Source organism: Astatotilapia calliptera, chromosome 23 (genome assembly GCF_900246225.1).
Source record: "Astatotilapia calliptera chromosome 23, fAstCal1.2, whole genome shotgun sequence".
NCBI classification, from domain to species: Eukaryota; Metazoa; Chordata; class Actinopteri; order Cichliformes; family Cichlidae; genus Astatotilapia; species Astatotilapia calliptera.
The window spans coordinates 5,814,849-5,840,923 of NC_039323.1; the positions used below are offsets into that span (position 1 = coordinate 5,814,849).

Below are 26,075 nucleotides of genomic sequence, written 5' to 3' on the forward strand. Positions count from 1 at the left end.
ACAAGAGGGGCCTCAGAGCTGATCCCTGAAGTAATCCCACCCCCATGTGGAACCCATCTGTCATTCCTACAGTGCACCTCAACATGCCCTGCATTAGCTTCTCTGACAGTCCTGGCAAAATAATCATGTGACATGGAAGCGAAACTTTGAACATGGCCACTGGAGAAACTTACCACATAAACCTCTGTGTCTGACTCCACAAATCATTAGTAAGTAATAAAGTACTTCAGACTTAAGGAGTCAAAAACATTTTAATTCATGGGTCACATGCTGCCCAGTTTGATCTCCATGTAACTTTTATCTTAACCTATTTAAAAAAACATGCCAAACTTGTCACTGAAAACAATATCCTGTGAACAGTCCATTTATATAAACTGATGATGAACTGCCTCTCTTAAGAAAAACATGTCTCAGCTTTACGACTGGAAACAGTGATGATTCAAAGAAATGCACTGGCATGACTCCTTGGCTTAAACACCATATTTCTGCTTGGTAGTAAAAAGACTGTGTAATGTCTTTGTCAGTAACAAGGCGGTAAACCGAACAATGACTCAGACCTCTGGCTCAGATAAAACAGTTGTTAGCAGCACAATGTTTCCTTTGCAATATTTACATTGTAAAAAGTCATTCACCCGGCCATGCAAATCCTTTAGTGGCTTGGTTCTGATCAGTGGACAAAGTGTTTGAGAACTCCTGCATGAGGCCACAAAACATATAGGGAAACCTGAAATGTGACCCGTCCAGCATCTAGAGTATTGTCTATGTCAGATTTATTTTTACAACTTAAAGGCATTTCACCTCTCATCCAAATGGCCTCTTCAATTCTAAAAGCTGAATGGAAGTCTCACATTATTAATTCTGTAAGCATGGCAGGGGTTGTTGTTTTTGTAGAGTGCTATAAATATGGCCACTTGGTGGTGCCACTTCAAAGGTTTATCAGAGGAAACAACCAAAATATGTTTTAAATAACTAAAGTAAATCTAAGAAGCTGATATTTTGCTCTGGATTACAATGGACAGGCTAAGCTTTAACATCATTGAGATTGTTTTCCTAAGGTCATGAGAATGGCTGTAGGACTGCAGGAGAGGCTGTAAATTTGCACATGCAAAAGCAGAAAGCTGGAAAGCCACATGATCTCATTCGAGATAATCCCTTTAACCTCTTTAGCCCAGCCCTTTAAATATAATGTATCTGTAGAACATTATCTTTGCCACGGGCAATGACCACAGACATACAGGCACACCTGAGTGTAATCTCAAATCTAGCTTTTTCTCTAATTGTAAGAACAAGAATAATTGCATCACCAGATGCCTGTGTTGGCCTAGGCACATCCTTTCGGGTACAATTAAACCATTTCTGACCAGGGTATTATAGTTACCTACAACTATAATGATGTAAATGAAAAAGATAAAAGATAAAGATAGATAGAATATGAACATGGTATAACAATAATAGATGGTATATCCTGCTTTTCTAGCACAGTGTAGTATAGTCTTTCCGTCTTGGTGTATATTGTGCAATACTTTTTACTTCAAAAAGTGTGTGTGTGTGTGTGTGGGGGGGGGGGGGGGGGGGGGGGGGGGGGGGAGAGGGGGGGTACGTCGACGAGCTCTGAAGGCTCCGAGCATCCAAATTAGGAGAACAAAGGCTGCGATGGTAGTCGTGTTTTCAAGGTACACGATGATTGGCCAGCATCTTCAAAGAACTCATGTGATTGGTGGATTTGTCTGTCAGTAAATGAGATTAACTTTTCAATTGGCCTAACTCGAAGTTGCAAAACTCACGTGCCTTTCCTCTTCCTAGAAGGCGGTGCCTGCTGGTTGTTACCTGCTGGTGGAGAAGCTTGTTGTTGTTGTTATTGTTGTTGTTTGTGTTAAAGTTTAAAAAAATAAGTCTTCTAAAATGGGAGCCCGAGACGATGAATACGACTACCTGTTCAAAGGTAAGTTTATCTCTGAAGGGGGATGAATGTCAGCGTCTCGGTCGTCTTTAATATGGCTCTCGGTAACAACAGGAGCAACTGAGGAAGTCAGTAATGCTAAAGTTAGCTCCACTGGTAGCAAAGTAGCAAACGATGAAACGATACCTGCTGAAAAAACTGACGCTGCTGCAGGTAGAGTTTGGAAATTCAGTGAACAAATGTGCATTCCCTAGCTTTAGGATACACCTTATCCCAGTGAGTAAGTTTAGACACGGCAGCTGTCAGGCTGCTTAAAGTGTGTTTAAGTAGCTAGCCGCTAACATCACAACGACGTTCCTACTTTGAAGTTAACTGAAACGAACCCATGTTCTGATTATATTTGATCTGTAAATCAATTAGCTGGATAACTTGGTGATAACGACCTTGAGTATGCCTAACGGGAATAATTAATGTCATTTTATTCTCTCTGACATCATCAGATTTGTTTGTCGTCACGTTAACATTAGACAAAATATGTCTTATATTAGTGAAGGTGGTGTGCATGAACAAAGTGAAATTCTAGCGTAACGTCAGTTTGAAAATGTCAGTGTTGAAAAAAATGATTTTTTTTTAAGTGTTAAAAATATTAAAGCTGATGAGCCACATCATTAAGAAAAGGGGAAGCAGTTGTGGAAACTAGGATAAGAACAAAGCTGATGATAAGTTAGCAGCGGTATGGCACTATAGATGTGATGCCTTCTTTGAAAAGTGTAGAGAAGGTCAGAGAGTGCTTCACTGTGTCTCTGTGGATCTAGAGAAAACAAACGATACAGAGGAACTGTGGTACTCTATGAGGAAGTCAGAGGTAGCAGGGAAGTGCAGGACATGTATGAGGGCAGTGAGCCAGTGGTGACACTGGGTTCACGGTGGGATCGGATCGTCTGATCCACCTGAGCCTCTTCTTGTTTGCAGTGGTGATGGACAGACTGACAGATAAGGCCAGGGAGGAGTCTCTGTGAAATGTCATGTTTGCAGACGATACTGTGATCTGTAGTAAGCGTACGTGGCTGCTGGAAGAGAGCCTGGATAGGTGACTGTATGAACTAAGAGAGAAGAGTAATGAAAGTCAGTAGAAGCAAGACAGAATACCTCTGTGAATGAGAGGGAGAAAGGTGAATAGGTAAGCATGCAAGTAGCTGAGGTAGTGAAGGTAGAGAAGTTTTAATACCTGGGGTCAAGTCAGGGTAGAGTGGATGGAGACCAGTGTCAGGTGTGATTTGTGACAGAAAGACAGCAGCAAGAGTGAAAACAAAGCTTTACAAGATGGTAGTGAGACCTACTGTGATGTATGGCTTGGAAATGGTGATAATGAGAAGTAGACAGGAGGTCGAGCTGGAGGAGGCAAAGCTGAAGATGCTAAAATTTTCATTGGGTGAGACCATAATGAACAAGATTAGAAATGAGGACATCAGAGGGATTTAGATAGAAAGCTTGGCAAGTCTGAGATTATTTGGATGTGCAGAGAAGAAATAGTGGATGTTGAGTATGGAGCTGCCAGTGAGGAAAAAAAGAGAAAAACCTCAGAGGAGGTTGCAGAGGGTTGGTGTGACAGAGGAGGATGTTAGGGTTAGGGATATGGTGAGATGGGGGCAGGCATTCTGCTGTGGCGAGTTTGACTGGCTTAAATAAAATAAAAAAATTTCTCTGGGCTGGCTGTGCAGCGTAACAGGGGTGGGAATGCTGCAGCCTTAAGTGAGCCATGGTAGACCACTGACACAGCAGGTCTACTGTTTGCTTTGTTTTTTCATGTGTCTGGTGTGTATTTTGATTCTAGTTGTACTAATTGGAGACTCTGGAGTGGGGAAGAGTAATCTGCTGTCCCGTTTCACAAGAAATGAGTTCAACTTGGAGAGCAAGAGCACCATCGGGGTGGAGTTTGCAACCCGCAGCATTCAGGTGGACGGCAAGACGATAAAAGCTCAAATCTGGGACACAGCTGGGCAGGAGCGCTACAGAGCCATCACCTCAGCGTGAGTTTGTTTTGTCGTATGCATTACTTAAGGTGTTACGTTAGTAATGGTTATTTATAGGGTAATGTTCACACACTTAGACATGTATAATGAGATGTGTCTTTGCTAATAATTGTGGCTGAGTAGTACGTGTTTGAACCCCTTAGGGTAATAGACCTGGTGCCAGTTTTACATAAATTAATTGTCCAAATTCCTTTTGTTATCAGGAGGAATTAATCACCCAAGAGGAACCATTTTGTAACAGCTGTTTATGTAGCCGGTCTGGCCTGAAACTCTGACTGCCTTGTTCCTACGTTGTGTTGTGTGAATGATGAGAGGAGTCAACTCTCGCTTTGCCAGCTGGGGCGGGTTTATTCTCCCAAAACTGTTCAAAATAAAAACAACTCGGTACAGCAAATTTAACTGGGCTTCTGCATGCACAGTTTTAAGGGAGAGAGAAGAATAGCGGACCACATGAGAAATCACCTGCATGCGCCTGTGCCCTAACCTAGGATCGGCAAATTAGCATGTTACAATAAAGTGCTGTACTCGACAGGGAAACAACAGTTAACACTAAAACATCCAACAAAGCTGTGAGACGAAATGCATAAAGGGAACAAGCAATCCTTGAATCACTTTTGTTTACTTTAACTGTGTTTAATCGCTGTGTAACCGGGAACACTAGCGTACACGCACCTCTCCTCAGCAGGGCCTCTGGGTGACTGAGGAGAATAGCGAAATGACTTTGTGGGAAGTCAAAGGTCACACAAACAAAATAAAAGCTCCAAAAATATAAATACAGAAAATAGATATATATATATATATATATACACATACATATGTACATAAACGATACTGACAAAGCAAAAAATAAATGATTTTTTTAATACACCCGTTACATTTATATGTATAAAAAGTTGTGAAAATAATACAAGGTATAAAATGCAATACAAGAAATCCTGCTGGAGATGCTGGAGTCTTGTGGTGTCAGATTGGTGGCACTATTGTTTTCAGCAAAAGCAGCAAGCCATTGCTCCATTGGATCATTAGGTCCTGTTGTTTTCTTTGTATTGTTTGTATTGTTTGTGTGTCCTCCTTACTTCTGTAGGGATGGAAATGATTGTGAACCTTAGTGTCTTTATATGAAACTGTTATTAGTCACCAATTATAACCAAAACAAGTGTAAAAGAAAATACATTTGGCTTGTAATTTCTATTTATGGTTTAAACTAATATTAAACCATGTTAATGTTAAAAAGTTAGATGCCATAAAGCCATCATTATCAACTATCTTCATCAGGTATTATCGGGGCGCAGTCGGGGCTCTCCTAGTTTATGATATTGCGAAGCACCTGACGTACGAGAATGTGGACCGCTGGTTGAAGGAGCTGAGGGACCACGCTGACAACAACATCGTCATCATGCTGGTTGGAAACAAGAGCGACCTTCGACATCTCAGGGCCGTGCCCACTGATGAGGCCCGAGCATTTGCAGGTGGATTTTTGAGTGTTCTTTGTTTTGCTTTGGAGCAGTCAAAGTAGCTCCTTAACATTCAGTTCAATTGCTGTAAAATAAAAATCCCTTTTCTTTCTTTTTTTTAACCTTAGAAAAGAACACTATTTCATTTATTGAAACTTCAGCCTTGGACTCCACTAACGTAGAAGAAGCATTCAAGAGCATTCTCACAGGTAAAAAATAAAAAGTGTGAACTCAACTCAATAATCATCCAGGTACTCTACTGTTAGACCTCTTATGCCATTGTTTTCTTTCCTAGAAATCTACCGTATCGTATCTCAGAAGCAAATATCAGACAGATCTGCACACGAAGATTCTCCAGGCAACAATGTAGTGGACATAAGTGTCCCCCCAACCATGGATGGGCAGAGGGGCAACAAACTCCCCTGCTGCCAAAGCCTGTGACCCTCCTTTTTTCTTTTTCTGGTTGACTTTGTGTCAGAGTTTTCTCTTTTCCCTTCTACTGTCAGATGCTGTCATCTTACCCTCATGGGTTCAGAAGTGTTTGACACAGAGACTCTTAGATTTGACATTCCTTTATGCTGTTTTCTTCTTTGTTCGTCTGAGTCCCGTGTCAAAACAACTTGTCTAAAATACGAAAACTGAGAAGAAAGACGATTGTTAAGCTGTTAACTACAATCTCTTTTTAATTCACTAGGTGATGATCCTATTGACCCACTCCTGCTGAAGGAGTGGCGAGGGATCGGTAGGCCTGTTTATGAGTGCTCAGAGGTGTTTTTACTCGGTTCCTTTTCTCAGCCTAATCTGCTATAGTGGAGTCTCATTTTCATGTGGGGTTGACCTGATTCTGCCTGTCTTGCAATGTGGGTGCAGAAGAGGAGATGAGAGGAAGGTTCGTTTGGAGTGCTGATGTGTGGTCTGTCAAGAGTTTCTGGTTGCCTCTTTAATTTTAATTTTCCTCTTTTGTGCTGTGTGCCCACTCTGGCATGAAATTAGCATGAGCTTGGGACCAGACTGGCTATGAATGACTGACTCATTATAGGCAAGCATGAAACACATGACACATTTTTGTTTTTGTGTGTGTGAGTGAATGAATTTTAGTTTAGTACACAAACATACCAAAGGAAACTATCAGAATCAGTTTTGGGGAAGCTCATTTCACCGTGTTCAAGGATGTTATGCTTGCAGGTGATTGCTAAAAGGTCCAGGCTATTTGCAACAAATGTGTAACGGTCCACAGGAGATTCATTGTTATAAGTTGTGGTGTATGATGTCAAACTTTAATTTCAGAATTAGATTGGGGTTTTTTGCACTAGAGTCCAGTTATTTCAGTGGAACCTTATATTTCAGAATGGCATAAAATTTTCATCAGGTAGCATTTTGCTACCTGTAAGGAAAACAATGCTGACAGAAAAGGAAAAATGAAGTTGAAATTGTAACATTTCTGTACCGAATAAGCCATTGCTGTCATTAATCCTAACTGTTGAACAGGAATTGATAAAAGTTTGTAAACTCAGAACATTATCTGTGGAAAACCAATAAATAAATACTCCCCACATACTGCTTTCACTTCAGCAACATTAATGGGTTTTACTTGAAAAAATGGAAGTGAAAATCAGAAATGCAAATTTTGTTTTCATACTTGGGTGGAAAAAAACATTTCCACCCATCTGGTTGAGGTGCTGTCATGCATTAGGTGTTCATAAGAAAGCATCTCATACATTTAAATGTGAATTTAATCTGAGTATATATAATCTTTTTTCCTACTTTTGCATTACACCAGAAAATACTGACTCATAACTAAAACCTGTCCATATGACCATACAGCAGACAGTTATTTTGGTATCCCTTACTCAGTTTACTCATACCTTAAGCTGGGTTGTTTTAATAATTGACAGATGGGTTTCTTAGGCATTTGGGATACAAACCTACTTTTTTAGGTTGTATTCAAAATTATTAGAAATGTATAAATAAGGTTAAAGCGATAAAATTAGGATAGTTTACTACATGTAACATCTCAGTGCACATTCAGGGCAGGCCTTTCTGTCTACAAAGCACATTTAAAACAAGAAGTGCCAATTCTGAGAATACACTACTATGAGAAAGCAGGTGACATTGACGACAAGGTTTGTGAGCATTATAACTCAAGAGCGAGATGACATAAGGTTTTCAAATTCATCCTATGAGTACATCTGATAAACATCTCGGACAAATTGGAATCTCAATGACCTTGACCTCGAGTACATAGGTTAACTTTTTGAAAAGCACCTAGGGTTTTCAGGTGCATCTGAGGGTGTTACGGGTGTAAAAGGTTTCAGGTTTTTCCTCAGTAGCTGGAAAGCTGCTCTGTTGGATTTTAAATGAGGCCATTGCACCTCTATTATACAGTCATTGATTCAAACAGACACTATGATCATGAATTTGTTCTACTCCTGCTTGGGTTAATGACTTTGGTTACATATGTTAGTTTAAAGACATAGTCTATTAATAGTTGTGGCTATTATAGACCACAATATGTGTTGAATCACTATGCAATTTGGTGGGATGTATGTCATTTTAGCTGGGAAAAATATATTTTAAATGAAAATATTAGGCTAAAGAAAGAAAACTTCCAATGAGCTTCAGAGTCATTAATTGGCCACCTTCGTTCTTCAACACAGTGTGAACTCTGAGGCAAGCTTTCTTGTAGTTTCTTTAAGTAGTCTTCAGACATAGTTCTACAGGCCACAGTCTATCAAAATCTGACACTGTTTTTCTAAGTGTATGCATCCATTACCTTTGTGACATTTTTCTGTTCTCCACTTGTCCAGTTTCCTCAAAAAGTTCAAGGTTCAGTACGTACAGTACTGAGATGTGCTAATTTTTTGGCTAATAGGATCACCTTCTTGGTGCATAAATACTATTTTATATCTGTCCAATTGGTATCTTTGGGACTTTTTGTAGATTAAAATAGAATCTTAGTTGTTACAAAGAGCTTTAAATAGGCTCTTAGTAACAACGTGTCTCAACATAAACTTAAAATAATTTCTTTGCTAAGTTGTCATGTTACGTATAGACATGACACTAGTTCATCTCTTGAGTTTAAAGCATTTTTTTTATGCGTGAATGTTACATAGGTCAGTTGTAAGCAGTTCACCAAGCAAAAAACACTCCTCTGAAAATGGGTGCAAGGCAGAGAAAAGGAAAAATGAGTTGCTCAAGATCAACAGTTTTCAGTTTGACTTTATGGAAGCAAACAAAGAAATGAAGGGCGAATCGAGATTTTTGCACAGTATCATAAATGATGTGATTTAATTATTTGCATGTCTAAGGTTACGTTTTCTCGCTGCACCATCTCGTGGTACAAACTGGTATTACACTGAAATACAGCCCAGGCCCAACTTTAGTACAGATCTCTTCAACACAGTACATAGATGTTTAGAGAGAGAAGTCACAGTGGATGTTTCTTCACATTCTGCTCACAGCTGAAGTTCAAACATAAATAAGGCCGTTTAAACTGTTATAAACTAAACCGAGGAAAGCCACTATGTCACTGACTGAAGCGAAACAAAACTTAAAGTGAAATAAAAACTAATTTAAAAATGCAGATGTGTTAAACAGTGTGGGTTAATGGTTTTGAATTGTGTTGAATTGTGAAGTTTTCCGGTCTCATTGAGCCTGTCATGTTTCCTGTTGGGGCCCCTCCCTTTGGCACGCTGCTGTTTGCGGCCACATTTATAGCCGTCTTCGGGATTTGTTTGTTCTCTGAGACGCCCTGTTTCTTCACCGCAGACGCAGGCAGCTGATGATGATGATGACCCTCTGGGTTGTATTTAAAGCCCAGGGAAAGCGGAAGCCTGGCCTGACTGTTATCAGTTGAGAACTGCTAGCTGGTGTAGCCTTACACTGAGCAGCCTTCATCGTTAGCCGCCTGTGCTGTTCACTCATACATAGTTATTAAACATGAATAGAGAAGGAAATGCGAGCTTTTTCGGACAACAGGACTAAAACATCACCAAGAAGAAAGAGAAGAAGAAGTAGTCACGGGTGAGTAGCTGTTAGCTTTTATTTGTTGCTTTTTTCCACCAAGCGGATGGCTAGCACTTCGCTGACAGCTAGCAAACAACACAGCTGCCGTGAAAGTGAAACTGATTAGAAAATGCTTCTTTATAACGACATTTTCACTGTGACGAAGTTGGATAGTAGTTATTCGTGTGTAAAGAACAGCAGAGATACACACAGCTAATTTGAGTTGCCGCGCAGTTGTACAGTATCATAATTCAACTCTGATCCAGACAATAGTCTGGTTCAAATTCCCACATCTGTCTGCAGCGGTTAGTTCCTGTAACAGAGCCACAGTGAAGGAAAATGCCCCAGTTCGAAAGCTAACTGCATATTAATGTATGAGGGTTTATCATTGTAAGAAACCCATCATTAATCATTCATTCAAACGTGTAATTTTTGTTTGATCTTGACAAAATCCCTGCATTGATGTTCCCCAGCTGACGAATCCATACACACAGCTGATATTTAAAAGACTCGGAAAACAATAGCTTAATAGAGTCAGCGGTTGCCTTAATTTGGGGTTACCTCTTTGTTTATTTAGGTCAGGGATTGTACCTCTTAATCACCCCTGACGTACCCCCTCCAAATCTCCGTATGCATAAACAATAACACCAAGCAGCAATAGGGAAAAAATGCTCTTCGGCTTCACAAAGCTGTTCATCATCTGGCTCTGTTAATTCAGGATTTAACAAATCAAAGTGCATAAGATTGTGACTCAACTACAACGAGCTATAAATAATCATAAAAGGGCTTTGTTGTCTAACTTCTATTTAAACAGTGAGATGCTTGACTTAAGTTGAATCATCTTTTCTCAGTTGCGAGGGTTAGAAACAGCATTCATTGCCAGATGTTGTCTAAATTCTTGTTTGATTGAACAGCAAAATCTCATAAACAGACACAAACATTTCTGCACTGGCTGTCATGTCAAATCTCCTCTTGAAAAACAAGTGTTGGACATGGAAGAGTATACTGGGTTTGCGTATAAATGCTGTAGTTTACCAAGGGTATGTACAGTGCTAAAGAGGTTTTATTATCAACACTAGCCCAGTGTTAACCCACATAAACAACAGACTAGTAGCTCAGTAGTTCTTTAAAAGTAAGTTGATAAGTATTTTCAGTGAATATTCCCCCCAAATCCCCATTAAAGTTCCATATATATCAGACATGCTACTTTAAAATTATTGTTTCTTATTTTATTGCTTGTAATCAGTGTATTTCAATTTTGCTTATTGTGTTCTAATTCATTTGTACAGAATAGGATACATTTTTGAGACAGCAAGAAAAAATGTTGTTAAGGGTTATCTGGGTTAAGACAGCTGTTTATCAGGCTGCTGCACATCACATTCACTGTCACTGACCTCACACTTGGTTTTATAATGGATTAGCAGCTGCTTTTGGGCAAACTGGCCCACCTCCAAACGGACAGCTTTCTTCTAAAAGACGGAACGTCTTTTCTGGATAATTTTAGCCGTTCCCACGTGGTAGGAAATTAATCATTTGTGAAACAGACTACAGACATTTAAGTAACTCTGTCACAGTACTGCAGTGAGCCAAATGACGAACAAACTCTGGTCTACTATCACATTTTTATATATAAAAAAATGCTATACGTCAGTGTCTGTTTGATCAGTTATCTGGTTAGTAACCCAGTTACCGACTTCCCTGACAGTACTAGAAACATTAAGAGGGAAGTGGTGAGTTGGGTTATTGCAAAACTGTAATACCATGTTGTTTGCTAGTCATGAACATGAACATGAACATGAAGGTCAATAAAAACAGATGGACTGTAAGCATAATATAGCAAACATAAAATGACTCATCATGATAGTGCAGGCATTGTACTGTAGCTGATTTCCATAAGTTCCTTTTCCAAACCCAGAACTTCCCTCCGACGAGCCTAATCTGGACACTAAAGTATTAATGGACAAGTGCACACTATAGCACACAAAAAAAACTTACTTAAAACATCACTCAAACTTGTCTCCTTGATCCATTTATTTAGTTTGAGCATTTGCAGAGTAAACCTGGGTTTCTCTAGTATATTAAGTTGGAGTAAAATTACTTGCTATCTCTCCACCACAGACATTTTTTAAAAAACGATAATGCATTGTCTGTGTGTGTCTGTTTCTCTGCAGAGCCACTAGAGAAAAACAGGAGCAGTTTGTGCCTGGCACTCCCCCAGCCTCCCCTCACCTCCAACCCTTCACACCCTCCAGTCCATTCGTGCTGCCAGCGAATGGACCCTGTAACAATGACGACCGGCGGGTGCTGCCACCTCCCTGGCTCTCTGTGTGACTGTGCCAGCAACACAGGCCTGTGGAAGAGCGTGGAGGAAGCGGGCGGTGACGGGTGCCAGGCGCTCTACGTCACCCAGGTCACAGCCATAGATGGACGGTTGCTGTCCTCTGTGCTCAAACCAATGAGTGCACAAAGGTACTTTAAGAATATTACTGTTATTGCTGTAAGATGTTCCACAGGTAAACTTTGAATGGGATTGTATTGTGATGGCAGCTTCTCCAGAGATAGGAAAAATATATATATATATATTTTGCTATAGTTGCTAAACTTGTGATTATGCCTTGTATTAACACTATTTCAGACAACGCACTTCTCCATTTTTCTTGTTTTTTGTGTGGTTTTTTTTCACATTTCTTCACTACACACCCATTGAATATTATTATTATTCTCTTTGGGATAGAATGGTAAAACATTTTTGCTGTGTTTCATGCAGACGATGCCTGCCATTTATAAAAATCTCTGTATATTTTTTATCTCAGTGATGGTCCCATTTGCCGTATTTGCCATGAAGGAGGCAGCAGCGAGGGTCTCCTGTCTCCATGCGACTGCACAGGCACTTTGGGTACAGTGCACAAGAGCTGCTTAGAGAAGTGGCTGTCGTCCTCCAACACCAGCTATTGTGAGCTTTGCCACACGGAGTTCAGCATCGAGCGCCGACCGAGGCCCCTCACAGAGGTAACAAAGGTCAATGCCCTTTGCCTTGTCTGCAACAATCCTTCTTCTCATCCTTTTTATTCATCGTGGTTGGGCTGCTGGTTGTGAATGAGTGTGTATGTATGAAAGTGTGATGGTGCTTTTTATCCGTCTTTTTCTTGTTTTACATCTCTCTGCTTGCTTGCTTGCTTGCTTCTTTGTTAATGCAGAATGTCTTTTCTCTTCATTAGCTTCTTTCTTTTTACCTGGTTTCTGCCACAGTCTGACTTCTTTCTGTTTTTCTTCCCTCTTATGTCTTACCCCACAGTGGCTGCGAGATCCCGGCCCCCGTAATGAGAAGAGAACACTGTTCTGTGACATGGTGTGCTTCCTGTTTATCACTCCTCTAGCAGCTATTTCTGGCTGGCTTTGCCTGAGGGGCGCTCAGGATCATCTTCAGCTGAGGAGCTGGCTGCAGGCTGTGGGCCTCATTGCCCTCACCATTGCCCTCTTCACCATCTACGTCCTTTGGACTTTGGTAAAAAAAAAAAAGAATTCCCATCCATTATTACTGTAAAGCAGACATTTTCACTCGGAAAGGTTGATGTATAATGCTGCACTTCGGTTTTCTTCAGGTATCATTCCGCTACCACTGTCAGCTGTACTCTGAGTGGAGGAGAACAAACCAGAAAGTACGTCTGCTCATTCCCGAAGCCAAGGAGTCGAACTCTTCCCAGCATTCCTTGCTCTCTAATAAACTGATGAAAAAATCGGCCAGTGAGAGCATCGTATGAGACCAAACGGAGATAGTCGATGATTATTACATCTTTTACGTATGAGGGCTGATTCCCGATGCATCCTGCCCACAGTTTTGACTTTGAAGAAACACCTGTGGGGATTTTTTTTGTGTGTGTCGCTTTTTTTTTCTTTTTTTTTTTTTCTTTGCACCATGGGCTCATATTTTTTCACATTGCATTTTATAATCCTCACATGGGTGCAGGAATTAGCACATTTTAAAGGAATCTGCCTTTCCTCGTGTCAGGTGTTGACCAAGTTTATGCAAAGGCACTGAGGAACGGTGAAAGTGGTGGAAGCATGCAGAAATGGAGCCGAGCTGTCTCATCATCACAGATGTGACAACATGACTGGCTAAAACTGACAGCATAAAACAAGATGGATCGAGTAAACTTGTTAAAGAGGACTGTGAAATTGAATGATTGTCCTGCTTGGTTTAACAACCCATCGATGGTCAGGTATAGCACGTCTACTCATTGTGTATTGCGATGATAAAAGCAGCTGCTACATACGCCTTTTAATCATGTGTTACGTGGGCACGCACTTACCTACTTGGGGCTTCTCTTCTCTGCCCACTGAGGATCTCGTTGTATAATCACATATTAGTCTGTAGTTTGAAGATAAAAAGCTTTGATCTTTAATTTTTATTTCATAGTCACATCTGGATATGTCATCTGAGTGGAATCTTTTAACTCGCAGCTTTTACATCATCTCATCCGAGACCAGGCGGCTGCATAACATTTGTAAAGCAGAGACTTCTGCAATAAAACACTGTGGACATCGAGGTTTTCGCAGTACACGAAGACAGTTCTACCAACGTGCACAGTTATGCATGCAAGCAGCACTGTTAATATTTTTTTTTACTCTTATTGTATTCTAAAATCATTTTTTAAACCACTTAAGAACGAATGACTTTCCTATTCCTACTGAAGTAGGGTTTAACAGTGTCCTCATAGAGGTTCTTGTACTATCAATATGTAACAAGTAGGTATTTATATTTATATAGATGGATAGAAACTCCATCACGAGTATTGGTGTGGTGGTGGCTGGGGCAGTGTACAAAAGCGTTATCGGTGTTGCTTGTTATTCATTTTTGGTGTTTTCCTTTTTTCTTTTTTCATGATCATAACAGTCAGAGAATTCCTGCTGTTGTTTAAGTTGCGATTAAGCATTTGGTCTAATGTGATGAGAAACTTTCTTAATCTGGGATTTTAGTGCTGGTAAACCCTAAAGGTAACCGCCAGCATTTTGATGTTACTGACCAGACTCGCCTGGAACTGGCTGTGTTGGTAGAGTTGGGAGATAGCTGAAGTTGATTACAAACTACAGCGTGTGCCTGGTATTCAGATTTCCGGGTCATATGATGGTCCAGTTTTTGTAATGTGAAACATTGTTTCTTCTCTATGCTTAATTTAGGTTACAGGGAGATGTCTAATTGCTTTTTAACGCATGCTGTAGGCTGTCCACAGGGAGACAAGCTTGTAGATTTAAAAAAACCCTCCCAACATTACATGTACTACTAAAAAAATAATTTAATTCAGTGGATCTAATGAAGCCAATTCAGCTTAGTATTGGTCTGAAATACTTTAATCATTTTTATTTATAGATTTGTCTTTCAATGGGTTGCAATTAAAAGAATTCGTCCCCTTAAAGGGGGTGTTTAAAGCGATATAAGTTTAAAACTAACCTGACGACGACCTGTTTGGTGGATTTTTGATTATAATTCCAAGAAAGGAATTGTTGATGCATGACGCCGTCATGGTGATCAAACTGTGCGATGCCTTTTGATTTAGTTCCATTTAATGAATGCTTCTGCATTTAGTAAATGGGCAAAATCTATCATTCTTGGTTAATTATTTAAATATTTACCTTTAAATCAGTCAGGCTTGAATAGTAATTTATTAACATGATGTGGTGTGTGGTGATGTAAAATTTATCAGAGAGAAATGTGTTTTTAGAAAGGGCTTGTGGTAACATTCAGCAGACAAATCAGATCAGTGAAATTATTAGTTTCCAGCAAGCATCGTATATTTTCCCCTCCTGTCCTTTGTTAATGCTACATAAATGTGGTAAACCCAAAATGAGGTTACCAGTTAAGTAGGTGGTGAAGCGTTAGTCATGTAAAGATGTCTGTTTTCAGGAGGAATGTTGACATATGCTTGTGTTTTCCTCCCTTTTCTCACAGTGCTGCATTACCAGTAACGAGTCATTTCCTTGTTTACATTACCAGTTCCCTTTGGTACATTTCACTCCTGCTCGTTTGATCCGCGTTCTGCCCCAGATAAATATTTGTTTGTGTTTTTAAGAACAAAGGATTACACCCTGCAGTACTGCGGTGTGCTCGTCTGCCTTGCAGGCTTATGATTAATTTGGTCATCCGTGTGTTTACCCGAGAAAGTACTGGAATCTGTTTGTACGATGTGCAAGAAATAACTGATTTTTTTTTTTGATGCAATGCAAACTTATTTCCTGTATTGGGAGTCTCTGCAGAGTTGCATCAAACTATGCAACACTTCTCCTTTTTTGGCTACTAAGAATTTCTGACAGTGTTTTTAGAGAAACGTAAAAAGAGAGTCTAAAATGTTTGTCTTAAACGTGTCATGACACGTTTAAGACAAATTTGAGTCGCGAAAGCAAATATAGAAAGGGATTTTTTAAAATTTCTTTGTTGTTACTCAAACAAATGAACACGCAAATGTTAATAATGTTGCGTTATAACACATTTGTGAACTGGGCATGTTGGGTTTTTTTTGTTTCATCTGCAATTTATGTTGCTATTCCTCAGTATTATTATTTTTTTTATATTGTTAAATACTACAATGTTTATGGTGTGCTGTGAGGTGAAGGGATGTCTTCATCAATGTACTGGTACCTGCAATCAGCCAAGAAATGTTTGCAAAGCAAATAAAACATAATCATAAATTATGTGATCATGAATTTGTCAGTGACAGTTTGTCTGCACTTGTGTAGTGTTGGTAAGGAATTGTCATATATGTTATATAGTGTAGTTATAATGGATGTTTACAAGTCCGTCTAGTGCAGTGACGATGACATGTCATTAAGTCTGTTTTGAAACTCAGCTCAGTGAGCTTGCTAATCCTAATGGGAAAAAAAACAAACGCTAATGTCAAGTCCTTCTATGGTATCCGTGGAGACTCACTCAGTATCTGCTTCCTGTCCGCTGCATGCGGCATAAGCAGCTTAGAGTAACAGAAGTTCAAAATATGCTGTTTTTGTGCAGAGGGTCTGCTCTCCAGGAAGGAAAAATGTTTTTCACAGGTTATTATTAGGAGTCAAAGCAATGTTAAAAGGTGTTTCTTCTGCCTTCCTACTTGCCTGTCTTGCTCTCAGTGACAGCAGTTGCATTCTAGAGATGTAAATCTTGGTGTGCTGCTCCAAGTTAAATGATCTAGATGGTGACCAGATACAAAAGAGCTACAGAGGATATACTCAAGTAAAAAATGGCAATGTATTTTTAAAATATTAAAGGGGGGCTTCTTTATATCCTGTCATATACGCTCTCTGGCCTCTTCATTAGGTACAAATCTTGAGCTGTCAGTCACATGTCATAAACTTTATGCATTTAGACATGGTGATAACTGCTGATGTTCAAACTGAACATCAAAACGTGGAAGAAATTAGATTTTGGTGACTCTGAGTATGATGTAGTTGTTGGCGCCAGACAGGCTGGTCTGAGTGCTGATGTACTGGGGTTTTTCCCAAAGAAAGAATGGCATGAAAATGAGAAAATATCCAGTGAGCAGCAGTTCTCTGGGTGAAAATGTTTTGTTGATGCCAGAGGTCAGAGGAGAATGACCAGACTGCTCTGAGCTGATAGGAAGGAAACTGTAACTCAAGCACTCCCTACAACCGAGGTATGCAGAAGAGGATAGCGGAAGGCACGGGAACCTTGAAGCTGGGCTACATCAGCAGAAGACCACACCAGGTGGCACGCCTGGCAACTGAAAACAGGAAACTGAGGCTACAATTCACATGGGCTCACCAAAATGGGACAATAGAGAATTAGAAAAACGTTGCCTGGTCCGATAAGGCTCCACTTCTGCTGTGACGCATGAGTGGCAGGGTGAAAATTTGGCACAAACAGCATGAAAGTATGGATTCATCCTGCCTTGTGCTGACAGATCAGATGACTGGTGGTGGTGAAGATTTTCCTACAACAACCCACCGCTGACAATCTTCATGCTTATCACCGGCATACCAATCTTCTAATGCCTGGGTCCAACACCTTAGATCATCTCAAACAATAAGTTCACTACACTCGAATGGGCTATATAGTCACCACATCGCAATCCAATAGAGCACCTTTAGGATGTGGTGGAACAGGAGATATGGATGTATGGCCACAAATCTCTGAGGAAGAACTGCATTAACTTGTTGAATCTATGGCAGGAAGAATGAAAGCAGTTTTGAAGGTAAAGGTTCCTACCCAGTGCCCAGTAAGTGTATTTGCAGTGTTACACTGGTGGATGCTCATACTAAAGATGACTAGTTTCAAGTAAAAAAAACAAAAAACCCCCAGTTTTTTGCATGTATTGATGATACCCCTAATGTAGTCATCAAGTGCACAAAGCTGGCTCTGAACAGAGGAGCCGACCTACCTGCTGTTCAGGTCTTTTGTTTGCAAGCGGTAGCCAGTCAGAAGGAAAAAGTATATGTATAGATGGATCCATTGTATAAATGGATAAGGAAAAGTTAAAACCTCCCTAAAAAGCCCATTTAGTTGATTCAGAATTCTGCAGCAAGCGAGCTGACAGGGGTAAGACAGAGAGAGCATGTTTTTCCCACACTGCCTTCTCGTCATTAGCTCCCTGTTAAATCCAGAATCAAATATGAAATCCTTCACCTCACTTTAATCAGGCCCTCATGGTACCATACCACTCCAAAAGAGCACTTTGCTCTCAGACTGCTGGTTTACTTGTGGTTTCTAGAGTATTTAAAAGTAGAATGGGAGGCAGAGCCTTCAGTTTTCAAGCCCCTGTTCTGTGGAACCAGCTTCCAGTTTGGATTCTGGAGACAGACACACTCTCTACTTTTAAGATTAGGCTTAAAACTTTCCTTTTTGAAGTTTATAGCGAAGCCTGGATCAGGTGACCCTGAACCCCCCGTAACTACGCTAGGCTGCTAGGGGGTTTCACACTGAGTGCTTCTTCTTCACTCACCTTTTCACTATATCTTTAGACACCACTCCGCATCTAATCATTAATCTCTTGCTCTCTTCCACAATGTGTCTTTTATTTTGTTGCCCTCAACCCCAAACAGTTGTGGTGGATGACCTCCCCTTACTGAGCTTAGCTCTACTGAATGTGTCTTCCTGTTAAAGTGAAGTTTTTCCTTCCCACTGTTGCTAAGTGCTTGCTCAAAGAGGGGGTTGTCTGATTGTAGGGCCTTATAATATAAAGCACCCTGTTGATGCTATTTGGCAATATAAACTGAATTGTACTCTATCAGGGTCCAAGAATAAAACATAGTAATCAAATTTATGATCAAAGATTCGATTCGACTTAAATTTCTGTACTAGCAGCTGTATTTTCAGATTCGAAAACCCAGTTTTCTAACTTCAAAAAGGCGTAATTCAAAGTTTTAAATATTTACATTAGTAGAGTTTAGAATGAGACATTAACATGTAAGCAGTTATGGGCTCAGGAGGTTGAGCGGGTCATCTGCTTATTAGGCTACTTTGGTCAGATACTGAGATCCCAATTACTGGAAAGACGTCAGAGTGTGCCAGCTAAAAAGTGATTAAAAGCATGAAGTAAAGAAGTCAGAGAGGAAAAGCACTGTAAGTACCAGTCCATTGAACATTTTAATGTTTTTCACCTACCTTACACTTACACATGTAAAATAGTTATCTAAGTGACTTCAGAGCTAGAATTAAAATGACAATATTTCAGTTTGTTTTTGTGTGGAATAGTTTAAAATTGTCCACGCAGTTCAGTACATTTCTGATGAGAAAAAACAAAAACAAAAAACACAAACAAACGAAAACCAAACAAGTCAGAGTACGTTAAATATCCATTTAACAAACTGCTTCAGTCAAGGATTTTATTGTAAATTTACACAGTTCTTAAACTGAAAGTAAAACAATGATGACTTCAGCCAAATCTTCTTCAATAAATACATAATGAGGATATTTTTTGGCATGATGTAAGAAGGATGTAAGAGCCACACTGTCAAATAGCACAATACTGCTTCACCTGGTTGGAGTAACTGTCTGTAGTTTATTTACACAGCACCATCTAGTGGTAAACCATTGAAATGTATCTCACAACCTCCCTTTAGAGGACAGTGTTTCAGTTCAAACAACTTTACAGGCATCAGTAAGACAGCAAAGACTGCCTTGCTCCTGGATAACAGGAACCTTCACGCAGACTGACTGAGTGACATAAAGGCTTCTGAAATGTTTCTTTCATGGCAGAAAAGAAGAGCACAAGTGACTTCAAAAGTACTTTATAAAACAAAAGTAAAGGTTAAAAAAAAGATTTAAAAAAAAAAGAAAAGAGGCTAAAGTGGTGAGGGAGTTGGCCGTGAGCAGAGCTACGGGGGGAAAAAGTGCACAGGTGATGTGATGTGGAGGTGAATGTGGAGGAGAGGATGAGTGTCATTGGACAGAGCGTCACAGGCTCTGGCAGCACTGGAGTTTGTTGCCCTTCTGCCCGTCAGTGGTTGGCGGGACACTTATATCTACGACATTGTTGCCTGGAGACTCGTCGTGTGCAGATCTGTCTGCTATCTGCTTCTGTGACACGATGCGATAGATTTCTGCAGACAAATTTGAGAAAGAGGAAAAAAAATTACACTTTTGCAATGTTCATCATTTAAATTTTAATGTTCTTATTTATTTAACTGGCTGTGCAGATTAAATATAAAAAGGTACTATCAGCTGCTCGTGCATTTCCCAGAGGAGTCGCCACATGTTTTGATCTGGCACAGATTTTTATGCCAGATGCCCTTCCTGATGTAACCCTCCCATTTATCCAGGGATCAGCCCAAGGAATACACTAGTTTGTCACCCTGAGGTGGGGTTTGTTTCTCTCTCAGTCCTCTATTTTTAACCAGTGGGTGTAAAGAACGCTAAATGTGTTATTAAATAAATAAATATTTAACAGTAGCATGTAAGTTACACACTTACTGATCAAACTAATCGAAATATGAGTGCATTTAAAATGTACCAAATTTAAGTAAATATTAATTACAACCCATGCCTAAATCCCCAGAATTAATACATGTTAAAGTATGTACAGTAGTTATATAAATGTAATGTCTTTTTTCCTGCTTCTATCTGGCATGCAACTAACATACATTACTGTCAGAAAAAAGTCTTGATTCGCCATCATTTCTTTACATTTTACAAGGAAACTGACAGCACAGTCTTCAGGAATAGTTCTCCAGGCTTCCTGGAGAACATTAAAAGCTTTTCTTTAGATAATGGATGTCTTTTTTTCCCATTCCCTGACAAGATGATCCCACACTCCTTCAATAATGTTCAAGTCTGGGCTCTTAGGAGGCCAGTCCTTACCTTACAGTGTTCTGTTGTGCGTTTTTCTTCTCAGGTATGCCTTTACTGGATTGACAGTGTGTTTGGGATCACTGACAAATGAAGCCGTTGCTCAGATTTGGCTTATTCAAAATCTAACCGTTCTTTTCTGTATTCATTAATTTTGACAAGATCTCCAACACCACTAGCTGAAATGCAGCTCCAAACCATGACAGAGCGTCCACCATGTTTTATAGATGGTTGTAGACACTCTCTGTTGTACCTCTCTCCCGAGTTCCTCCAGACAAAATGATGGCAATATAAACTTTGGATTTCAAATTTGGATTAATCACTCCATCAGGCCTCTTGGCATTATTTTTCAGTCCCATTCTTGTGTAACTTGGCAAACACCAGCCTTTTCTCTCTATTTATTCCCCCTTACGAATGGCTTCTTGATCGCCATGACTTTAAGATACTGATAGACGTGCCACGTCTTATTTTGTCCTTCATTTGTCCAGTTTCCCCTGTTGTTTTAAGGATATGCTGCACAGCGTGCTAAGCTACGCCAAGTTTTCAGATAAAGCTCATTGAGAATCACCTTGTTGATGCAAAACACTACCATTGGCTTGAGTTGGGTGGCTTTTTTATGCTTCAGTTGGCTTAACATTAACATTAATTCACTGCATTTACAGCAGTCAAATAATCAATTTTTCAGAAAAAAAGCACACTGGGAAGCTATAATATAAAGTGCATCTACATGTCATCATACAGATGTTAACATGTATAATACTGCACATACAATGACTGCAACATTCAAGTTGTAAAAAAGTCCTTCACTAAGAATGAAACGAACTTACTAACCTTAAAAATCGTGGTCAAAATATTGAGCATAACATGACTTATTTTAACAATAGTTAATGTAGTTACCCATACTTGTTTATCATCAACATATTCAACTAATAACGAATGTTGGGGACATCAAAAATCATTTCACAGTGACAAAATCTATACTGAAACATTTGATGAAATTACATGAACTGGTCACTACCAGTATTATGATTTTGGTAGATGCCTTTTATCAGATTTCAAAATAAAAATTCTGTGTGCATTCCTACCTGTTAAAATGTTCTTGAATGCCTCCTCTACATTCGTGGAGTCCAATGCTGACGTCTCAATAAATGAGAGTGTGTTCTTTTCTAATACGAGAAGAGACGTTCGACACTTGAGATATGCACAAAATCACACTGAGCGCAGACTGTTTGGCATAATTGTGTCTCAGTGCGATTTACCTGCGAATGCTCGGGCCTCATCAGTGGGCACGGCCCTGAGGTGTCGGAGGTCGCTCTTGTTTCCAACCAGCATTATGACAATGTTGTTATCAGCGTGGTCCCTCAGCTCCTTCAACCAACGTTCAACGTTCTCATATGTCAGGTGCTTTGCGATATCGTAGACTAGGAGAGCTCCGACCGCACCGCGATAATACCTAAGTGAACCAGCATAAACGGAACGATTAAAATACTGTCAATACAGCACGATCGTGTAAGCTAGTTCAGACAAACTGAAAATACTCACGCTGAGGTGATGGCTCTGTAGCGCTCCTGGCCAGCTGTGTCCCAGATCTGAGCCTTTATCGTTTTGCCGTCCACCTGAATGCTTCGGGTGGCGAACTCCACCCCGATGGTGCTCTTGCTCTCCAGGTTGAACTCATTTCTTGTGAAACGGGACAGCAGGTTACTTTTCCCTACTCCAGAGTCTCCGATTAGTACAACTAGAAACAATACAAAAATTATATTTAGACTTTAAATGAAAAGCACTCAAGGAAATTGTACTTTTAATAGTGTCCCATAGGCGGGTCTGTGACCAGTGACTGGATTTCTACTTTGTTTTTACACTTAATTTAAACAGACTCATTTTTAGCTGCAGGATTACAGATTTTACTACAGAATTTACAGCCATGCTGAAAGTGCTGAACTGTTGCTTTCTATCTCTAGCTATCAGACTTTGCCCTTTTGGGAATGAGGCTATTAGAAGTTGCCAATATCCTGCTCTATAGGAAATCTGACTCATCAGTTTCTCAACGCCTCTTATTGCTGTGTCGTAACGAGTCATCAGTATCTTACAATCAGTATCCAATGGCTTCTCTAGACCGCCTTACTTTGATTTGATATTTTTAAGAGATAGCTACTTGGCCATTCATAGTGTTTCATCTCAGGTTAGTATCACAAGGGAGGAAATAAGGATGCCACCTATTGTGGTCCCATTCTGACAATGAAACCTAATCAACATAACTGTAATCCTAGGAGTAAATGGATCATATGATCAGGGCTTGGTATTTGTTTGGTATGAAAATATGCTGGCTTTTGATGTTTGGAAAACACCTGGGAGCAAAACAGGGCTCTACTGGAGTTTCCTCCTCTTTGCTTTCACTGGGAGCGAGTTTCCTCCCTCAGGCTCCAGTTTTGTTTTGTTTTTTTGTTTTTTTGTTTTTTTTTGGGGGGGGGGGGGGGGGGCACAAAGAGGAATCCTGTTTTCTTAATCATTTCATCTGAGTTTAGGAGGCAGTCTAAAGAAAGCAGACCATTGCTGGAGCCCCTGCTTAAATAGCAGACGGCTACGTGTGGCCACCGCAAAGGAAAACTTCTCTTCCATGCCAGTAAAGTTTAATTAATGCAGAAGTAATGGCACCATCCGTCTGACTAGCCACTAGCTTGCAGCGCCACACGCCCTACTTTCTAGAAAAGCCCAAACTGCTAGCTGTAAACCTCGGTACAAAAGAAACAGCACCGCACCTAAAGTAACGGTAAATATGGGTTTAATTAGAGGAAGCGACGCTTCAATTGTAAAATAAAATAATAATAATAAAATAAAATGTAAAAAAAAAAAAGGGGGGGGGGGATCTCGGGTTAGCTACAGTTAGCAGCCACCACCAGCTGATTTTCTACCCGGCGGTACCGCAGCTAGCATGCTAACTGACGCTGAACCCGTCCAGAAGCGGCAGCGGTTCCGCTTACCTTTAAACAAGAAGTCGTATTCATCGTCCCTGTTCCCCATCGTTTGATACTATCGCCCTCCTTTTTGAGATTGCGGTGATGAGAGTAGGTAGGTTTCCCTGCCCAAACCAGGGTGGTGCGCCAAGATGACGAGAGACAATGTGCACGGAGCGGAGCCGCTGACACGGTCACGTGACTGCCCGCTACGCAGTTGCGCGTACCGAGAGGAGGCGATGCGGTTAGTACTGGGAAAAGTCTCCCTGTGGATACTTTACATTCATTTACCTTCTTATTATAATTCGACTTTTAATATGTTGTGTTTTTAAGGTTATAAATTATGTCATAGTTTTTGAGGTTTCTGACGTTTAATTTACAGACATATGAAAATGAAAAACCAAGTACATCCTTACCGCTTCCATAGGAATAAAGAGGGTAAGTAACAGGCAGGTGCCGGTAATCAAATGCAACAAGTCCTTCATTGTACAGAGAGATTATTCACAAATTGAAAACATTCAAGACAGCTGCCAGCAAATTCACCCTTAAGTTACATGTTCAAGTTCATGATTGTACAAATAGAAAACAGCAAGAATGACTTGTTTGGAAAGGAAGGAGAAACCCTCCTCTTACCAGAAATAACTGCCAGCACGGCTTATCTGCACCTGAACAAACCACAAGACTTCTGGAACAAAGTGGAGATATTTCACCATGCACAATGAAAACAAATCACAGCATATCAGGAAAAACGCCTCATACCATAACTGTCAAACATGGTGGTAGAGGGGTGATGGTTTAGGTTTGTTTTGCAGCCACTGGGACCTGGACACACTACAGAAAATGAGTCGACCATGTACTCCTCTGCATACCAAAGTATTTTGGAGGCCATTTGTCTGACAGCTAGATGTTGGCTCATGCAATAAGAAAACAATCAAGGTGTTGTAATGGTCCAAAGTCCAGACCTGAACCCGACTGAAGTTTGTCTCAAAAGCCTTAGGACAGCTGTGCAATGCAAATGAATAAGAGTGGGCCAGAATTCTTCCAAAATAATTTGAGTGACTGATAAAGTCACACAGAAAACAAGTTATTGCTGCTAAAGGTGATTCCACATTTAGCAAGTTACTGATTATGGGATGTGCTCAGTTTTTCACAGGACTGCAGAGAGTCCCTTGAAGACTTTAAAAAAAGTCACATACAAGTATTTTATTTGCATTGCTTTAGTTTTCCATCCAAACAAGGAAAAAGAAAAATGGAAAAACACATAATACTGATGATGAAACTGAGTGCTAGCCATCCCACACTCTTACAAAGTTGGCAGTACTGATTTCTCCAGCTGCACTGTGCTGAGAAATGGTTAAACAGTTTTGTATATTAAAAAATGTGTTGTGTATTTATTTTAAAGATCCAACAATTAAAGAAATTGGCCCAACAAACGTGATAAACTGCTGCCCATGTTACAGTCTGTGGACGTCAGGCCAATCAAGCTGTAGTACAATAGTGGCCAAATGTTTTGGCACTACCAAAACTAAACTTATATATATTTGTTAAATTAAATCTTTGAAACTTATGAAGCCTTTGTGATTGTTCTTCACTGTATCATAGAAACATCTTTGTGTAACTGCCAAAACTTTTGACAAGTGTAGGACAAAAAAGCAACACCAGGGGACAGCAATGCTTTGGTCTGAACCAACTCTCTACTTACAACTAATCTGACAAATCTATATCATCCAAGTCCATCCAAAACTTTTGAACAGTGGTCAAATGTAGAAAAGGCCCAAAACAGCTAAAGAAAGGAACCTGTGTGGCCAACACTGGCAAGATATTTGAATCTCATCAGCTCTTGAAATGGTGATATTTATGCAGTGCTTAACTTCAACAAATGTATAAACTAATAAACTTAAGATGGCACACCTACAAAAAAACCTCTACACCCTTCTCTTGTCAAATGAATGTACAATAAACTGTGCAGCCACTTACCAGAAATCAGAGAGATTTGCAGTGAGGGCGAGGACTCTTGGGTGCACTCGCTGTTGCTTCTTTTTTTTTTTTTTTTTGGTTTCAACTTTTGTGTCCATCATCTAAACACCTTTGTGAACACAAGAATTCATAATCAACCACTATAAACAGTGATTCACGCTAAATGTGGTTTAAAAAAACACACACAACTTAAGTACAATACTCACTTCTAAAGGAACTCAAGTGGAGAGCTGTGGATTTGCAAATTTTAAAGACATTGCAAAATTTATTCATGTTGATAGGATGTGGATTCAGGCTGCCAGCTGGTGTATTGAACTTGCAAGTTCAACAAATACCAAGAAGAAACCAAAAAAGCTCCCGGGGTGTTCGCTATAAACACATGCAGGTCAAGAGCCAGCAGAGACAAAAAATAACGCACTTCGGGGCCCTTTTTATTGACGACACCTCCACCTTTTGTTTATCTTA

General features: G+C 40.0%; 3 protein-coding genes across 4 annotated transcripts; 2 read left to right on the top strand and 1 right to left on the bottom strand.

The window, feature by feature from the left end:
• The first annotated feature begins 1,762 nt into the window (after positions 1-1,762).
• LOC113016185 (ras-related protein Rab-11B-like) lies at positions 1,763-6,942 on the top strand. The gene is made up of 5 exons (XM_026158809.1): positions 1,763-1,942; positions 3,735-3,930; positions 5,209-5,402; positions 5,516-5,596; positions 5,683-6,942. Exons 1-5 carry the CDS (start codon positions 1,903-1,905, stop codon positions 5,826-5,828), a joined length of 657 nt encoding a protein of 218 aa, XP_026014594.1. The 5' UTR covers positions 1,763-1,902; the 3' UTR covers positions 5,829-6,942.
• Positions 6,943-9,002: 2,060 nt separating this feature from the next.
• marchf2 (membrane-associated ring finger (C3HC4) 2) lies at positions 9,003-16,079 on the top strand. 2 transcript variants are annotated; one of them, XM_026159785.1, is made up of 5 exons: positions 9,003-9,410; positions 11,564-11,861; positions 12,206-12,410; positions 12,688-12,897; positions 12,995-16,079. In XM_026159785.1, exons 2-5 carry the CDS (start codon positions 11,665-11,667, stop codon positions 13,151-13,153), a joined length of 771 nt encoding a protein of 256 aa, XP_026015570.1. In that variant the 5' UTR covers positions 9,003-9,410; positions 11,564-11,664; the 3' UTR covers positions 13,154-16,079. The 2 variants fall into 2 exon arrangements, with proteins under 2 accessions (XP_026015570.1, XP_026015571.1); XM_026159786.1 differs by having other exon boundaries at positions 9,006-9,410; positions 12,206-12,401.
• Positions 16,080-18,953: 2,874 nt separating this feature from the next.
• Positions 18,954-23,874, bottom strand: LOC113016583 (ras-related protein Rab-11B). The gene is made up of 5 exons (XM_026159487.1): positions 23,661-23,874; positions 22,222-22,417; positions 21,939-22,132; positions 21,765-21,845; positions 18,954-19,934 (listed from the first exon to the last, which is right to left on the bottom strand). The coding sequence occupies exons 1-5, from the start codon at positions 23,698-23,700 to the stop codon at positions 19,789-19,791; spliced, it is 657 nt and encodes a 218-aa protein (XP_026015272.1). The 5' UTR covers positions 23,701-23,874; the 3' UTR covers positions 18,954-19,788.
• Positions 23,875-26,075: the final 2,201 nt, after the last annotated feature.

Bases quoted from the DNA above. Each gene is read 5' to 3' on its own strand.
- LOC113016185 (XM_026158809.1), top strand. From the start codon at position 1,903: ATGGGAGCCCGAGACGATGAATACGACTACCTGTTCAAAG. The intron at 5,403-5,515 runs GTGGATTTTTGA...TTTTAACCTTAG, and splicing joins TGAGGCCCGAGCATTTGCAG to AAAAGAACACTATTTCATTT. The intron at 5,597-5,682 runs GTAAAAAATAAA...TTTCTTTCCTAG, and splicing joins ATTCAAGAGCATTCTCACAG to AAATCTACCGTATCGTATCT.
- marchf2 (XM_026159785.1), top strand. From the start codon at position 11,665: ATGGACCCTGTAACAATGACGACCGGCGGGTGCTGCCACCTCCCTGGC. The intron at 12,411-12,687 runs GTCAATGCCCTT...CTTACCCCACAG, and splicing joins CCCTCACAGAGGTAACAAAG to TGGCTGCGAGATCCCGGCCC. The intron at 12,898-12,994 runs GTAAAAAAAAAA...GGTTTTCTTCAG, and splicing joins TCTACGTCCTTTGGACTTTG to GTATCATTCCGCTACCACTG.
- LOC113016583 (XM_026159487.1), bottom strand. From the start codon at position 23,700: ATGGGGAACAGGGACGATGAATACGACTTCTTGTTTAAAG. The intron at 22,418-23,660 runs GTAAGCGGAACC...TATTGTTTCTAG, and splicing joins ATACGACTTCTTGTTTAAAG to TTGTACTAATCGGAGACTCT. The intron at 19,935-21,764 runs GTAGGAATGCAC...ATTTGTCTGCAG, and splicing joins ATTCAAGAACATTTTAACAG to AAATCTATCGCATCGTGTCA.